Source organism: Danio rerio, chromosome 25, assembly GCF_049306965.1.
Source record: "Danio rerio strain Tuebingen ecotype United States chromosome 25, GRCz12tu, whole genome shotgun sequence".
In the NCBI taxonomy this organism is placed as follows: domain Eukaryota; kingdom Metazoa; phylum Chordata; class Actinopteri; order Cypriniformes; family Danionidae; genus Danio; species Danio rerio.
Window position 1 is genome coordinate 13,461,591 of NC_133200.1, and position 17,701 is coordinate 13,479,291.

Genomic DNA, 17,701 nt, shown 5'->3' on the forward strand with positions numbered 1-17,701 from the left:
TATATATTGGATTATTTAGAGTCAAAGGGGTATTAGGCTTGTTATAAAGTAAATAGTTGGTAGACAAGTGCTTTCTGAAGACGCGAATCGTTTCAAATGATTCAGTTCGATTTGGTGAACTAGTTCAACCGGTTCACTTAGAAGATCCGGTAAAAAAGATTCGTTCTCGATCGCGATACAGAAATAAAACCCATAACTGGGCACAAACATGTTAAAGTAATACTTTTAAGTCTCTATTTAAAGCTGTCACCGTGCTGCTGTCATGTCCACGCGTTGTTTTTGTCGCGGGAGCAACAGCGAGGATGACTGGAGGAGAGCCGGCTCAATCTGGCCAATGGCAGCAGCAGACACTGAGATGCGAAAGGGTCAAACACAAACACCCGCGCACGGATTATATTTACTTCTAAAAGGCCTACAGTAAGATTATGTATTAAATACATTTACAAACACGAAAATGAAGGAGGTTTTTGCTATCATTTTAGTTAGTTTCAGTTAGTTTTGTATGTACACTATACAGTTTTAGTTAGTTCTAGTTTTTGAAAAAACTCGCTTTTATTTTATTTTAGTTAACAATTTTTTTTACATTTTAGTTTTCGTTTTTTTTGTTAATTTTCGTTAACTATAATAACCTTGTACTGCACCAGGAGAGTTCTCAAGATCTACCTGAGCTCAAACTCCCCTCTCGCCTTGCAATCAGGAGGAAGCCCCGGGCTCAAGGATCTTATGAGCCCAGGGCTCTCTCCCGGGACAGCATGCCAAACAAGCTTTATAAACAATCATTAGCTAGATGTGAAATGTTAAAATGTCATACGTTGCATTTAAATATTAAAAACTTTCAAGGATTTGAGATGCTGATGACCATCAATCTTGTTAAAAGGGTCCATTTGATTTTCATTAACAATACAAATTACATTAAGAGTGAAAAAAGATGTGTGGTCTTTTATATAAATAAAACACTCCAGAGATGTTAATGTCTTTTCTGCTGAAGATACTGATATCCTAAAAAAGGGGGAAAAGTAGATAGAAAATCGTACACATAGGAACGGTATTACAAACATTTTTGGTGAAAAACGGTTATCATCCCATGCCTAGTGCTCGCAAAAGGAGCTCATTGCATGAGGATCATACAGTGACAATTACAGATTCGACTGTACCAATATTACTACTTATCCACTATGCTAAAATATCTGAGTGAACGGCTTCATTCCCAACATTCATTCACTATTTTACAAACAATCCACTGTTTTGAAGTGTACATCCAATGTGCACTCAGTAAAATGGTGTTTCTTAAAATCCATCCCGAGGTGTTGAATGAACAATTGCGCCCTAAAGTTAATTAGAACTGATTGGGTGGTCAACTTTAAGTTATAATTTCTGGCAGTCTTTACTCTAAATTTGTTTTTTCTTACGTCGTTTGACCAATTTATTAGTGATTTTTAGCAGCCATAATCAGCAAATTGTCATTGTTTAAGCCGTAACCCTCCAATATGGCCGACGACGCATCGTGAAAACAATTTAACATTAACATTGTTCATTCACAGAAAAGTAATTCGCTATTTCGCTGTAAAATGCAGAATATAGCATATTTTAGATGAATAAATCAAATAAAGTATTTAACATTCAAGAAAATGCGATGTGTTGGTATAATAAACTAAAAATAATATTTAAATACGTCTGCAGTTTCTCCGCTTTCGTTTGACACAAATACTCACGTGTGATGCTCGCGGGGTGTTTGTATTCCACTATTTGAGGACGTGAACGTGCAAACTTCATCTCCGAGAGTGAGGCCATCAGGATTTTACCATTTTATGTGAGTAAAACGATCATATCTTAAAGTTACATATACGCTTCGTCTTCACAAAAACCTGTCAAAATAAAAGTTCAGAAACTGCCATAATTTATAGCGCCTTACAACATGAAATGACAAAGAAAAGCTACAAATATTTAGCATTTTTTTTAGCTTATCTGTACCTGTACATACAGATAATCTAAATCAATCAAATATACACATTTATAAATAATATATTCATAAATCTTGAAGTGGCACAGTGGCTATATTGTGGCTGTAAGGGCATTTGCTGCATAAAACATATTCTGCTGAGGCGACCCCTCTTAAAACAGGGACTATATATAAGCTAAAGAAAAGCGAGTAATTTATATATATATATATATATATATATATATATATATATATATATATATATATATATATATATATATATAAAACCAAGAAGGTGGTTGGTTCGAGTAGCATTTCTGTATGGAGTTTGCATGTTCTCTCTGTGTTGGCGTGGGTTTCCTCTGGATGCTCCAGTTTCCCCCTCAATCCAAAGTCATGCGCTATAAGTGAATTGAATAAACTCAATTGGCTGTATGTGTATGAATGTGAGTGTGTATGGGTGTTTCCCCAGTACTGGGTTGCAGCTGCAGGGCATCCGCTGTGTAAAACATATGTTGGATGAGTTGACGGTTCATTCCGCTGCGGCGACCCCTGATGAGTAAAAGGACTAAGCTAAAGGAAAATGAATGAATGAATGATTTGTGATGAAATAACTTGGATGAGCACTACCAAACAATCTACTTGCACCAAAAAAATCTCGAAAACATTTTAATTCTTTTTTTTATAAAGTGTCAAAATTATACAATAAACAAAAAGAATTTACAAACTTCATTAAACATTCACCTCAGAATACAAACATGGCTGCATCAGCATTGTCGATTTAGGTCAAAAGCTCTCCTGCGATAATACCAAACATAATACATACAGCATGTAATAATTCACAATCAGGCAACATGCATAGCCAGCAGCCTCAAGATAGTTGTCATTTAAACATAAATGTTCAACCAAATGAACACAGATAATAAATATCACAATTTGTTTTGAAACACATTCGACAATGACAATGGAATGGCATCTACTGGCTAAACATGCTTTTTCCCATGAGGCTTTCAATACTTTTGGGCACTTTGTAACTAGGAAACTATATATATATATATATATATATATATATATATATATATATATATATATATATATATATGTATGTATGTATGTATGTATGTATGTATATATATATATATATATATATATATATATATATATATATATATAATTTGTTTTTTTTTTTAGATGACACTTGCAGTTTTGGCCCATTGCAAAACATGGAAATGCGATTTAAACATAGCTGTGTGATATATTACCCAGTTCTAAGTTCATTCATCCGTGAAGCAATTTTTATTTATTTTTTTGGTTTTCACGAGTATTACTAAAAATAAAATTAAAAAGCACAATTTCAGCGGTCTTAAGTGCATTGACTGTATAAACCTCTTTTATTTCAGCGTCACACTGACATGACAAAGAGAACAAGTAATACAAAATATTATTTAAAAGTAGCAAACGTTTAGAAAAACCTGGATTACAACAAACGGGAACATACGAAAAACACATGACGATTACAAAGACTTCCTGTAGTCAAAAGCTAAAAATGACTTCTTTCCATTTCCACAATTTCCCATTCTTTTCTGAGTTTCAAAAAAAAAAAAAGAAAGGCAGTATCTTATTCTCGAAGGTGGACTTGTAGTCACACCATGAGCAAAACGACTTTGGCCATCATTGCACATTATTTGGCGAGCAAAATCTGTCGGTTTTGCTTCCAAGTGTTCCAAATGTTGACTGATGAGGCGAACAGCATGAAGAACACAAAAAAAGTGCATTCTTCTTTGAGCATCCCTTTACAAAGATCCACTGTGAGGTGATTTTTTTTTTTTTGGCATGAGGTTTTCGACGATGCAACTCATCAAACTTGATCAGTCGATGCTCCTCTAAAGTGATACTGTAACATCTTTGCTCAGCGGCATCTCACGTCAAGTGTTTTCACACACTGAGGAAGGTGCAGGTCCAAACCAGTTCTTACACATCAGTTAGTCCCCTGAGTCCTGACTCTCTGACTGAGGAGAGTATTTCAGACGAAACGTTCCTGCAAAACAAAACATGTATTGTTTTCATTTAAAGTTTTCATTTAATTTAAATTATTTGCAGACAATATTGGTAAAATAAAAACGTTCTGCTTCTAGTCAGTCCTCAATGGTTGCTACAGTAGGGTATTGTAAGTGGTTTCTAAGGGTAAAATTGCAAAACAATGTGTTTTGATTGCAATATGGTCAACACAATTGCTGTTGACACATATCTGTGAAAATAACTAAAATGCTGTATTATGCCTGTCAGACCACTAGGTGGCAATGTAACTTTGTAAAACAAATGCTAAATACCATACATTTCAGTAGTCCACCACTGCTGTTCTGGTTCTTATTCGCACTTGCTTAAAACGTAATAATATCCATGCACAAGACATCACTGTTATTCTGTAGGTGTCAAATCTACTGAGGGCATTTTCCAGAGCACTGCTATGCTATTGCTAGGCCCACACGCAATCTGCGCTCGCAGAAATTGTCAGATTTTTAGCCCATCATTGAGTCTATGTATTGACTTGTGTAAATGTGTGTAATTTTACCTTCATTTCGTTTTTTAATTTATTTAACAAATATTATTGCGATATAATGATATTAAAATGTTGATACAATATATTTACAATACAAATTGTTAAGTAATTGTTTTTTAAGGAGAGATTTTAAACGAGAAACTTGCTTTGTTTCCCAAATAAGTGGATCTAATTGGATTTGCATTGTACACATTAAAAAAAGTTTAAAATGTATTATTTTTATTATTAAATAAATAGTTTAAGTTATGATAATTCTAAAATCATTTTGCATAAATACGCAGATTTTTTTTTTACAAAATTCACCACAGAAATTGCAAAAATGTCCGCAGATTCTGTCTGGCCCTAGCTATTGCGAATGTTTAGCACTTAAGACTGATCTGTGCTTCTGTATCAATCACACACGTATGCTCCAGCGCAGCCTTCACAGGGTTGCAAAGCCCTCACCGAGGCTGGCACTAACTTTGACGCGCACTTCTCAAAAAATTTAACTACACATCGCAAAGACGCATTGTGCAAACTCTGTGATTGGACGACTCGGTAGCACTGAGGAGTGTGGGCGGGAACAAGAGAACTGGGAACCCGATGGAGCAAGTGTTTACAAGTGTCGAGTCCTATGAAGGAGCTCCAGATGGAAACTTTTGTTTTGTGTTTACCTTATGATTAATGTTGTTGCATGTCTGCCGGTTTCCGCCTCTAACTGAGCAAAATTTAGCTACTTGTACAATAACTTAGCATTCAGAAGAAACAAAACACCCGTGAAGAAACTTGACACAGAGGAACATAAAAACCTACTGCCAGCTAGCGTTTCGGAAGTGTTATTGCAGAGCAACACAAACGGCATGCAGAGGTATAAATACATGACTATGCAAGAGGCAGGTGCCATGGGTCACGCCGATCACTCGACGAAAAAGTATTAATCAGCCTTTGCACCCAATTCACACAGGGATTCAGCGTCAATGCTTGACGGAGGGCGTGTTTGAAGTTGGGGCTGACACAATCATCATAGCAGCATCAGCCAATGAAATAAGTCTGTAATCAGCTACTGTCTGAGATGGAATATTTGCATAAGTGATCTGATTGGCTGAAGCTTCCGTTACGGACCCACAATTTAGTTCAGCAATGTTTGACGTCACCCATTCTAAGTTAAAGGGAAGCGTTGACACTGATGCCTCGTGTGAAAGTGGTGTTTAAGTGCTTAAAAAACATTACTTGTTACCTTGTTGTGCAGAATCCATTGCTGGCTGCTTACAGTCTTGTGCATGATGCCCACTCAGCCCACAGTTATAGCAAGACACATTCCCTGTTTTCTTATGTCCGGTGCTTCCGTTTCCCATCATTCCATGGGGCTGGTAGACAGCGCCCCCTCCCCCAAGAAAACCCTGCACTGGCGGAAGCACAAGATTCTGTTGTGAGTCATGTGATAGGCTGTTGTTGTAAATAGGCGGGGCCACCAAAGGGTATGAAAAAGGAGAGGCGGTACCGCTTCCTGTAAGGAGTGGACTAAAATGAAGCAATGGACCTAAAGTGAATACTGACGTTCCTGAAAAGGGATGTGGAAAGTAGCCGGTGTAGCTTGCCGGAAGTGCCCCATAGGAGCCACAGTTGCCGCTACAACCACACGAGCTACATACGCACAAAGAGGAACTGGAGTTAGCACTGTTCGCTTGCACCGAGACGTAGCTGCTATTCTCTGTGGAGGCTGGGCTAGAACAGGGCGTAATTGTGGGTGTATTGTTTACACAGTAGGTGTTGCCGGGTACCGCTGCCATGGGAACACTGTTAGCCGTTGCTATTGGTACTCCACTAACAGATGAGAAGGAGGGTCTGGTGGAGGAACTTGATGACAGACAGGAGGAAGAGGTGGAGAACAGGAAGGATCCTGTACGTGGAACAGAAGAAGACACTTGTAGGTGTAAGGGTGGGTGGGAGACGTGGTGGAGAGTGTTAGATGTGGAAGTGAGAGAAGTGCTGGTCTCCACCATGAGACCTGGAGGGGAACGGAGCACAGTAAGCGGCCCTCTGGGGCCAGGGACATCTTGATGCCCCTGAGAACCATCAAGATTCAACCCAGGGAAGATGTTCTCGAGCCGGACACCCACAGGAACCCCGGAACCCATTGGTTTGGGACGTTCTTCTGGACATAATGGGGGTGGACGAGGTTTCCGAGGACAGTTGAGAACTCGGCCTGGAGAGAGGAGGGGAAGAGAGGGAGGAGGTAAACTCATTTGGGAGGCACACAGCAGGGGATCATTCTGGACTGGAAGGACTTGGGCAGTGGGGCGGCTAGGACCAGCAGGATTGAGAAGAAAGCATGACCTCTCTTTCTCTCCAGAATCCATACCAGACTCCAAACCTGAAAGACAATTTAGATTAAAATTTAAATGACATTTTAGTGATAAATTTAAATAATCAGAACACCACAATACACTCTTTAGGCATCACCATTTGCACATTCAAAATAGTCACCGCAAAGAATGTGGAATGTTTGGGGATCACAGTTGACCAGGCACCACGCTTCAGAATGCATGTGATTTGTGGAATAATTGCAAAGCTTAACCATTATAGAGTGTTCCTATTTTAAGGCATTTTACTGTGTAAAGCAGGAGTGCCCAATCCTGTTCCTGGAGATCTACCTTCCTGCAGTGTTCAGCTGCAGCCTTGATCACACCTGTCTGCAATTACCTAGTGCTCCTTCAGATCCTACTCAAGCTGTGGCCACACTGCACTTTTCTCCCCATAGATTTCCATTCATACGCACGAGAATGTGTCAGACCGGAAACACAAGCTCATGCAACAAGTTTCACAGGTCGCTGCATTGCAAAGTTCAAGCAGGGTGAACTCCGCAAAATCGCATCACTTGACTTCAAGAGACTAATCGAGAATCAAAACATGACCTCTCTGGACAGAAATTAAAAATATGGACCATTCGCTCACTTTAATAAAGTCTGATTATCTTGTTTAATCCCGCTCCTTTTCGCAGTGCCGTACAACAGAATTTGTCAAGCTCAAACTCTAGTGTGAACACAGCTTCAGTTGGCTTAGTTGTGTTTAATCAGGGCTGGAGCTGAACTCTGCTGGAATGTATATCTCCAAGAACAGGATCGGGCACCCCTGGTGTAAACATTACAAACAAGTGTAAAGCATTCGGGCCCTAATAAACATTTGTATATATATATATATACATATATATATATATATATATATATATATATATATATATATATATATATATATATATATATAAAATATATTGTTTTAAATTCAAACTGTGAAAATTAGGAAATTGTCATTTCTCCAATTGATTCAATTTTTGTACCTGAATCTTTTCCCTTAAAATGAATACATTTCATTTGTAATTCATTTCTAAAAATAAGCAGTAATGCTTTCATTTATTTTGAAGGCGCTGTATGTGAGTTTTTGACTCTTCTTAAGCATAAAAATACCATAATATGTTTGCAGATATTTAAGAAACATACCAAGTGAACATATTTGTTTATCATAAACATTAACACTTGTTTATGCTGAAGTCAGATATTCTGCTTTGAAAATGTGAGTTACCTATAAGAACGCTGTCTTTGTTTTGATAATTTTTACCTTCCCAATGCCAGTTTAGCCAATTACATTTTAGCATTTTTTGGTGGAAAACCGTGTATTTCATTCATTCATTCAGAAAGGCTCTCAAAGCATGCGCTCATGACCGAAATGCGACCTGTGGTGGACAGTAGCAGACTCAAAATTGAGACTCAGGGCTCTATTTTGACGGTCCATGCGCAAAGCGCAGGGCGCAAACGCTTTCAGGGCATGTCAGAATGCATTTTTGCTAATTTAGGGACGGGAAAATCCGCTTTGCGCCGTGGCGCATAGTCTAAAAGGGTTGAGTTTATTTTCTTAATGAGTTATTGATATGTTTTGAGAATAAACCAATCAGAGTCTCATCTCCCATTCCCTTTAAGAGCCTTGCGTCCCGCCATAAACGCGTTTGCTATTTACACGACATAAAGTAAGCGTAAGTTGAAAAACTGAGCATTTCACAAGCAAACAGTTAACAGTTTATTTTAACAGAAAACAGTTGAACAGAGCATCTACCGAGAATGCGAGATAATGGACCTACTTTCACTTTCGCTCTCGTGGATAGGGAAACCTTGTACGCACAGACATCAATTAGCCTATAAATAATTAATTTTGTTTGTTAAGCGCAAATATTTGTTTTAAAACTATTTCTAAATTCAGTTCTAATCTCCAGCAAATGAACAAATGAACAATAATAACGAAGTGTGTTCAAAAATCGGAGTTATATCATAAAACAAGACTAAGCTGAAGAAAAAAATGAATGAATAAATACTCCAATTACACATCTAAAATGTTCATTATACAAAAGTATTCATACCGCTGTGTACTACAATACCAGGATGCAATCAGCATAACCTTCCATTTTCAGGGTAATGAATGAACCTGAAGCCTCATTAACTATTGCCTCCTTTAATTATCCCTAATTAATAAATGAATTAAATTATGTAAAGAGAAACATTCGCTCTTACGTCTGTGAGGGTCTTTAACCCGGTCAAAGGAAGTGTCACGTGATAAAGGGGTCATTGGACTGGAAGGAGCACTGGAATAGCCTGAGGAGGAACTGCTGTCCCGTGGAATGGGTAACGAGCTGTTTTCCACATCTACCCGTAGCTCTTAACACACACACACACACACACATAACACAAAAACATTAAAATTATTGCATTATATCAATTCTGAATACGTTAACAGTCCTTAGATATTTTAATTAAAAACCACAATGTTTTAAAAAATATTATTTCATTTGATTTCTCAGAAGTGTGTGTTACCGCTGCCACTTCCAGGGTGTGCGTGTGTCAGGGGTCCGATGTGACTGGAAGGCATCACTCTCGCAACCCCACCACAGGAAACAGGAAACTGAGAAACTACATATCTCTTCTCCAGCTTTTCTCTGATGAAAACAAAAACACAACAAAAATGCAGGGATGGACAAAAATATAAAGAAGTGTATTTTTAAAAAAAACAAAAACCTCAGTTTTACATGTATCAAAATAAACTACAAAATACAGCAGCAAGTATCAAAATAAAATACTGTATTTATTATTACTGTATATATTTACAAGGGAGCATGACATTTCTTCTCAAACTTTCCATCAATAGGCATATTCAATCAATTGTTAAACTAACTTAGTGAAATAAACAATGTTTAAACATGTTTAAGTCAACTTCTCTGCCAACTCATTCACCTCTGTACTGAGTAGGTATTTACTCCACCATTGTTTCTTTTATTTTTGTATAATTTTATACAAGTTTCATACAGAAAGTCCTGTCTTAAAGATGTTTAATTACTGTAAAAGCCATGTAAGGCAGATAAGGAGTTGGAACACAGTACTAAATCTCCTCATTGTGTTTACATCTATTGGGTGGCCAGTAGAATTAACACCATTTGATTTTTTTTTAGATTCTACAGTCTGTTGAACCCCTTAGTGAACATTAGTACAGCATATTTATGTGTTATGTGTGTTGCATAATTTCCATCCGTACTTCAAGTATGCATTTCTTCACTATTAATCAATTTTCTGTTCTGATCTCAAGCCTAGGCAAATAACTGTGACAGCACCAATCAAGTCATCATGTAGATTTCTTACAAAGTATTTTGCAGTATTTTAAAAATACAAGACACTGACGTATTTTGATACGAAATAGAAACCGATTTTCATAAACCCTAACAAATACAAAATACTTGTATCATTAATACTGCAAAAACATCACTGCAAAAAACGTCCAACTTGAATGGTAGCAATGAGTTGAGCATGAATTTCGTTTCCCAGTAATGACACCTAGATGGCGCTGTGTACACAAACATCCCAGCATACACAGAATGTGCAGGATTCCGTCAGTGTATTTTGCCCTGATTAATTACAGTGTATCAGTTTACAAATGATCTTCTCCGGTGGTACAAGATATTTTATGGTGATTTCTATAAAAGACAAGTGACAAAAAAAAATATTTTTGAGAAAACTGACTTTAAAAATGTTTTTTTTTTAACTGAACGCAATAGACTGAAAGTGTACTTAAAGGGTTATTTATTTATTTTGAAATTTATTATTTCAAATTCAACAACCAAAAAACTTTATGAACAGTTTATGAAGTCCCAAAATCTTTAAAAAAAAATGTATTAAAAATGTTTCAAAGTGAAATAAAAATAAACACTTTAACTTTTAGCAAAGGAATATTTATTAATTCATTAATTTTCCTTTAGCTTAGTCCCTTTATTCATCAGGGGTCACCACAGCAGAATGAACCGCCAACTTATCCAGCAAATGTTTTACACAGCGGATGCCCTTTTAGCTACAACCCAGAACTGGGAAACATCCATACACACTCATTCACACATTCATACACAACAGGCAATTTACTTTCTTCAATTTACCTATAGCGCATGTCTTTGGACTGAGGGGGAAACCGACGCACCAAGAGGAAACCCACGCGCCAACACGGTGTAAGCATGCAAACTCCACACAGAAACTGACCCAGCCTGAACCAGCAACCTTCCTGCTGTGAGGCGACAGTGCTAACCATCGTGTCGCCCTCAATGAGAAACATTTATTTGCAAATGAGACCCATGACCCAGTATAGCCTTGCATTTGTTGCTGTTTCCAGGCATGGAAAACCTCCTGAGGATCATTTGCGGTTATCTGTTTGATATATCAGTTCCCAAAGCTTTACCAGAGCATTGGAAACTCGCTGATCTGAGAAATGGAAAAAGAATTAGAACGCTGTGTTTTCACCAAGAAATCATGAATAGCTCCACTTCTGTGGTGACACTGAACTTTTAATACCAAACTCTTATCTAAACCAAGTTATCTTGCCCAGGAATTGCTTAAGTTGTCCATTTACCAACACAGGCTGATAAAAGCTTGAGATTTTACAAACTGTTAAAATGTGACAAAAAATGAGTAAACAAAACCATCAAAGTAGTTTGTTCAAATATAGGTTATGATTATTTACTTATTATCCTGTTACACGATGGCTCAGTGGTTAGCACTGTCGCCTCACAGCGAGAAATTGGCTGCTTTGAGTCCCAGCTGGGTCATTTGGTATTTCTGTGTGGAGTTTGCATGTTCTCCACGTGTTTGCATGGGTTTCCTCCGGGTGCTCCGGTTTCCCCCTCAGTCCAAAGATATTGGCTATAGGTGAATTGAATAAACTAAATTGACCGTAGTGTACGTGTATGAATGAGTGTGTATGGATGTTTCCCTATACTGGGTTGCAGCTGGAAGGGCATCCACTGTGTAAAACATAGAACATATGCTGGATAGGTTGGCGGTTGAATGAATGAATGAATGAATTCTGTTACTCTAAACATGTGCGCAGTGATTTGACAGCATTGTGTATCATTAATTATTTAGGGAAAATATGAGCTACAGTGGTTTTTCTAGTTGCATCAACCTGAATTTTCATTATTGATCATTTTTTTAAAAATTGGATGATTTTTTTTGGTAATATTCCATCTTTTTTCCTACAGATTAACAAGTTTTGTTGTCTTTTTATACCATGTTTTAATTACTGTAAATACACCAAGCCGACGACCAAAAACAAGCGACGACGAAAAACAACTATGTTGTCAGATCACGATAAAAGAATATATTTTGGAGGTTGCTGGTGCCCATCGACTTCTTCTATTTTTTACTATGAAAGTTAATGAGTAATTGCATTAGTTGTCCATTTATCAGCATGAGCTGACTAAAATTTCACAATTTGTTAAAATGTAAAAAATGAGTAAACAAAAATGTCAGGAGTAGTTTGTTTAAAAAATGTTTATTATTATTTACTCATCATCCTGTCACTGCAAAAATGTGTGTAGTGATTTGACAGCATCTGTTACTATCTGTATTATTTATGTAGGGAAAAAGAGCTACAGTGGTTTCCCTAGTTGCATCAACTTCAATTTTTATTATTGATCATTTTAAACAAATGGTATAATTTTTGTTTGGCAAGAGAGAAGCACGTGACATGATCGACTACAGCTGGTCTTTATCTACAGCTAATCATTAGCTAGCCTATTTGATCATTCCAAAATTACTATCAATGACCTGCCTAAACCTCCTTCCTTATGTTCGTTTTGGACCCCCTCCCTCTTTATCCTTTCCTTTTCCTCAATCCTAGGAACAGGTGACATGGTGGCTCAGTGGCTGGAGCTGCTGCCTCGCAACGGGAGGGCCAATGGTTCAAGTTCTAAGTTCAAGTTCGTACTCTTTGTGCAGAGTTTGCATGTTCTCCCCGTGCTCGTGTGGGTTTTACCCAGGTACTCCGGTTTCCTCCCACAGTTTAAAAACATGTGACATAAGTGAATTGTAATAACAGTCACAAGCACTTAACACCCACATACTGAACCAATTCTTATAGAACCATCTTATTAACCAAAGTATAGGTAAAAACAAACTGGGGGGCTCTCGAGAAATACCTGATCTCGTATCCCTCCTAATGCTCATTGACCAGGCGGGTTAACCTAAAATAGTCGAGTCCGTCACATGTTTGGGTCCCTTTAAAACATTCTGTGCTATTTGCATATGTTATGAGAAAATGTAGCGTGTTTTCTTAATTTGTTTGCGTTGTGAGAAATTGTAGCACATTTTCTTAATTAATTGCATGTGTCTTCTTAAATTTCAGCATGTTAAGCTCTCTCAGCCAACGTAGAAACCACATACAGTACAACTCATAAACATAACAGCATTGACATACCATTTTTACATAAAGGGATTCGCACATGCAAAGATGTCTAATAACTTAATAATCCATATTGTTCGTAAATATTTAAGAATTGCAACTCACTTGTTTTGTTCTCACACTCTGATTTGATGTTGAACAGCCAATCATATTGCTCTCTTTCACTACATTTACATGCAGAATTGTGTTGACTTCCTCTGATGTGAGGCCACGTGTGGAGCATACCAAACAAACTAGCCAAAACTAGCAAACAAACTGACACTCACCAACAGTCTGATGCTGTCCCAACTGCCAGTTTTGTGTCTACCGGGGTTAAGCTCAAAATGACAAAACATGATGCTTTATTCGAAGATAAATTGAGACATTTTGTGGCAACCAAGGTCGAAGTGGGACTCCTTTTCAGCCCTGGAGTTTCAAGCCTTAGACCGGCCAACCTCAGTTCACAAATGACTACATTAAAATAACGTCGTTTCCAATTCAGTTTCTAATGACACTATCATGTCTTTTTCAAGAAAACAGCTGCTTTACAACTTCAAATGTTTTTCGTAATTATGAGAACATTAAAGGGTAGCTAAATCTCCAACTCTGTTCTTTAAAACATCACAGTCCTTTCCTGCAATATCTGAATATATAATCTGTGCAAAATTCTTCGTAGATATCCAGTCCTTTGTAACAGTGGTCACACAAAAAATACAATTTAAATATTTACACCTACATAAGTAATTCAATCAGTATTATATGTCTTAACACTAAAACTGAAAAAAATAAATAAATAAATAAATTATGTGAGATTCGACCCCAGGTCGGCGGTGTCATAACGTAATGTGCTGACCACTTAATCTTGTTCTCCCCTTTTTAGATTTCTAATTATCTGATTTTCATTGAGCAGGTGTAATATTCATTAATATTAATGATTTGAATTCTTATATTCACTAAGGTGCCGCTGTTATGGTCGAATGATAGTTACTTCATCATTAACCTGCAGGCTGCATTTTGCTCACGGGGCTGCGAGAAAATAAATTAAAAGAGCAGAACTGCGGCAAAATAAGGCATAAAAAGAGTGGGGCTATGGTTAAATAAATAAATAAAGGAAAAAAGTGCGACTGCTGAGAGTGCAAGCAGCTAGGGTAACCGGCCTTTGCGGCCAAAAAACGGACCGGCCCACCATGAATTCTCCCGGTCCTCCCGATTAGCCAATCAGGGCCTGGTGGCAACACAATGAACCTAAGATGAAGATGACCTCATCATGTATTCTCCTTCGTGTTTTTTTAAATCTTTATTAGTTTCTTTCTGAAGATATTTTGAAGATTGCTTGTACCTATCAACTTCTCCCATAGTGGGAATTTCTTTTTTTATTACTATAAAAGACAATGAGTGCCAGCAATTAGCATTTTTCAAAATATCTATTTATGTAAATAAGAAGAAACAAAAGAAAGAATCTAACAAAATTTGAACACGTGAAGGGTGAGTAAATGATTACAGAATTTAAATTTTTGGGTAAACTATCCCTTTAACCGTATCACCTGACTGCTGATCACATGGTACACGGCATAGCTATAAATCCCCAGTTGACAAGTTACCTCTAAGCTGAACTCTTTTACAAGTTTGATTCTTGTAATTATGGTAATTATGAACGCACTTCTTTCTCCTGTCACCCAAACCAAACTCACTTCTGAAGCTCCAGCTGAGTCTTTAGTTTCTTCTTGGCCCCCTGAGTGAGGTCGTATTTGTTGAGATCCTCTTCTGTGAGCGCGAGGAACTGTAAGTGAATAAAGAGATCAGCATTTAGATTAACTGCAGTTGGAGAGATATCAGTGTCAGGAAGAAAATATGTATTCCTTGGCTACAATATCTGAAATCCCTTCCCTAAGCATCTCCTTCAAATATCCAATCCTCTGTGGACACTTTGGCAATAGAATCGTCATTGGCTTTTATAATCTTATTTCTTATATTCCGACATACATTATATTGCTATATATTTATTTTGGATATACAGTAGTCAACATATGAAGTGAATCAAAAAATTCATCAAAACTGTCCTAAGACAAGATTAAATGTTATTAAATTGTTGTTAGTTTTAGACAGCTTTGATAAACTTGTCTGATTCACTTTAAATGTTGACTACTGTAATCTGAAATATTAATAACAAAACTTTTATTTTGTATTTAAACTTTTCTTTGATAGAATATGATGCTTTTTGGTGGGGAGCTGTCTGGTGGAGTTGGACGAACGTGAAGAAACTGGGGGTAGGCAGAGTTCAGATCCCCCAATAGTATCTCTGTGGGCCCAAACAGTGTGTGGGCCCTTAGAATCATCTTAACTTTTTCCCCCTTAGCGGCGCCCCTGCTTACATTCATTGTCACAATGATTAATTTCTGATTTAGATGATTTAAAGTAAATCTATTTGTTGAACATGTACTGCATGCCTAAAGCATTCACTCAATGTCACTATCTCATTTTTTGGTGGAAGTGGCGTTTAGCAGCTTTTGCATTTGACCTCTTCATGTACAGTTGAAGTCTTTTTTAATTTTCCAAATGATGTTTAACAGAGCAAGGAAATTTTCACAGTATGTCTGATAATATTTTTTCTTCTGGAAAAAGTCTTATTTGTTTTATTTTGGCTAGAATAAAAGCAGTTTTTAATTTCTTAAACACCATTTTAGGGACAAAATGATCAGCCCCTTTTAGCTAATTTTTTAAGACTGTATACAGAACAAACCATCATTATACAATAACTTGCCTAATTCCCCTAACTTGCCTAGGTAAGCCTTTAAATGCCACTTTAAGCTGTATAGAAGTGTCTTGAGGATTTAAAAATTTAAACTAAATAATGCACAAATTAGTGTATACTCCATCAGCTTTGCATTTAATTAAGAGATTTATAAACTATTACAGCTCAGAACAAGGTTTTGTTTCTATGTTTGATGTTTTGTGACAAGTAGCCATGTAATAAACAGGATAAAGTACATCCAGGACCAACCCAAGCTCATTCTGAAAACGTAGTCCCGCGGACGTTTCTGGAGACAGCGGAATATGTCCCGGCAGGTACGTACGGCCGCGTTAATTTTTTTCAAGCGAACGCTAAGGGGCGGTGTGACGCCGTTCCCTATCGCGCTTGCAGGCTGGCCGGCCACTAACCTTCTTGTGGAGGGCTTCCCAGCTGCAACCCGTTTGTCCACTCAGCTCACCGTGTATGTCAGCAGGCTCGAGATGCAGAGAGGAGTTGACCACGGCGATCTGTTTCGAGTCAGGGGAAAAGCGGTTCCAGCAATCAGGTAAGACAAAAACAGAATCCCAAAAATTAAGTGAACGAGTTTCGTAACAGGGTGAGAACGCCGTGAAATCCCAAAACGCGGTAGAATAAAAAAAATCAGGGCTTTTATATTTTTTGGACGGCTTTTTGTAAACTGTCGCTCGGGTTTAGGGAAGTGAGCGGGCAGGCGGGTCGATCGGTAAAATTGGTTGGGTTCAGGGAAGGAGGAGGGCGGGTCGGCCGATTGGCTGGTGGCGCAGTCAATCATCCGGTCAGTCGGACAGCGGCCTCTGGTGGGTTCACGCAAGAACAGCGCGGGCCCGAACCGCACTCGCGAGAGGCGTCTGAGGTGCGAAAAAACGCACAACAGCGGCCTCTCGCGGATTCGCAAAAACAAAAACTGCAGCCGTACGTACCCGCCGGGACGTATTCCGCGGTCTCCAGAAACGTCCGCGGGACTACGTTTCCACAATGAGCCCAGGTTGTCCAGGACAGTTGTTTTCACAAAATAAAGTCCTTAAGTCTTCGATAACAGTGCTCAGATTCACATCGGGCTGTTGATAAGCCTGTTGGGCTTCATACTGTGATAAAAACCTCCTGGATGTGCTTTATCCCTAACATAATGACTTACGCTGCAACATGACAAAGGTTCAAAGACATTTTTTAGCCATTCTAGGGTCAAATTTGGTTGCATATCCATGTGATTTTCTCATATTGTAGAGCATAGGTGTTCAAGACTAGTGTGAGTTAGAGGTGGTTTGAGCTAAACACTGCAGTGCCCTCCAGGAACAGTGGAGGGACCAGGAATGGTTTGAGACCGTTGTTGTAGACGGTTGTTTTCTGTGACACTTTCATTTTCAGTTTCATACCTCTTCCATAGTGAGCTGTTTGAAGACAGGGTAGTATTTGTGCAAGCGCAGTTTGCGGAGCCAGTCCAGGATGCCGTTCTGCTCTGGACTAGGCTGTTGTGGTTGGGCCGCAGGGTTAGAGAGGTGCGTCTGTGGTGAATTGGCATCATTGATGGGCACAGGAGCACCAGGGAGGATGGTGACTGCTGTCTGTGGAGGGAGAGGTGGCAGGTGGGCAGGAGAGCTCTGCTGAAGGGGTGTGTGGATGCTCAGGACAGGCTGGATGCTGGCCACACCACAAATAGGCCTGGAAAAGAGCGAGAGAGAGGATTTATGGATGGAAAGAAGAGAGATGCAGGATC

The 17,701-nt window shown here is 38.3% G+C and overlaps 2 protein-coding genes across 2 annotated transcripts in view; one reads left to right on the plus strand and one right to left on the minus strand.

Moving 5' to 3' along the window:
- The window catches only part of LOC141380918 (serine/threonine-protein kinase pim-3-like), an 85,650-nt gene that overhangs the window by 51,500 nt on the left and 16,449 nt on the right, over nt 1-17,701 (plus strand). The gene's annotated exons all lie outside the window — the stretch shown is intronic.
- The window catches only part of zcchc14 (zinc finger, CCHC domain containing 14), a 56,140-nt gene continuing 41,552 nt past the window's right edge, over nt 3,114-17,701 (minus strand). Inside the window, exons 8-13 of the mRNA XM_001336490.9 lie at nt 17,361-17,646; nt 14,909-14,997; nt 9,338-9,459; nt 9,038-9,181; nt 5,716-6,852; nt 3,114-3,977 (exon numbers count right to left, since the gene is read on the minus strand). Coding sequence (XP_001336526.5) covers nt 3,922-3,977; nt 5,716-6,852; nt 9,038-9,181; nt 9,338-9,459; nt 14,909-14,997; nt 17,361-17,646 — 1,834 coding nt within the window. The 3' untranslated portion in view covers nt 3,114-3,921. The remainder of the gene's footprint in view (nt 3,978-5,715; nt 6,853-9,037; nt 9,182-9,337; nt 9,460-14,908; nt 14,998-17,360; nt 17,647-17,701) is intronic.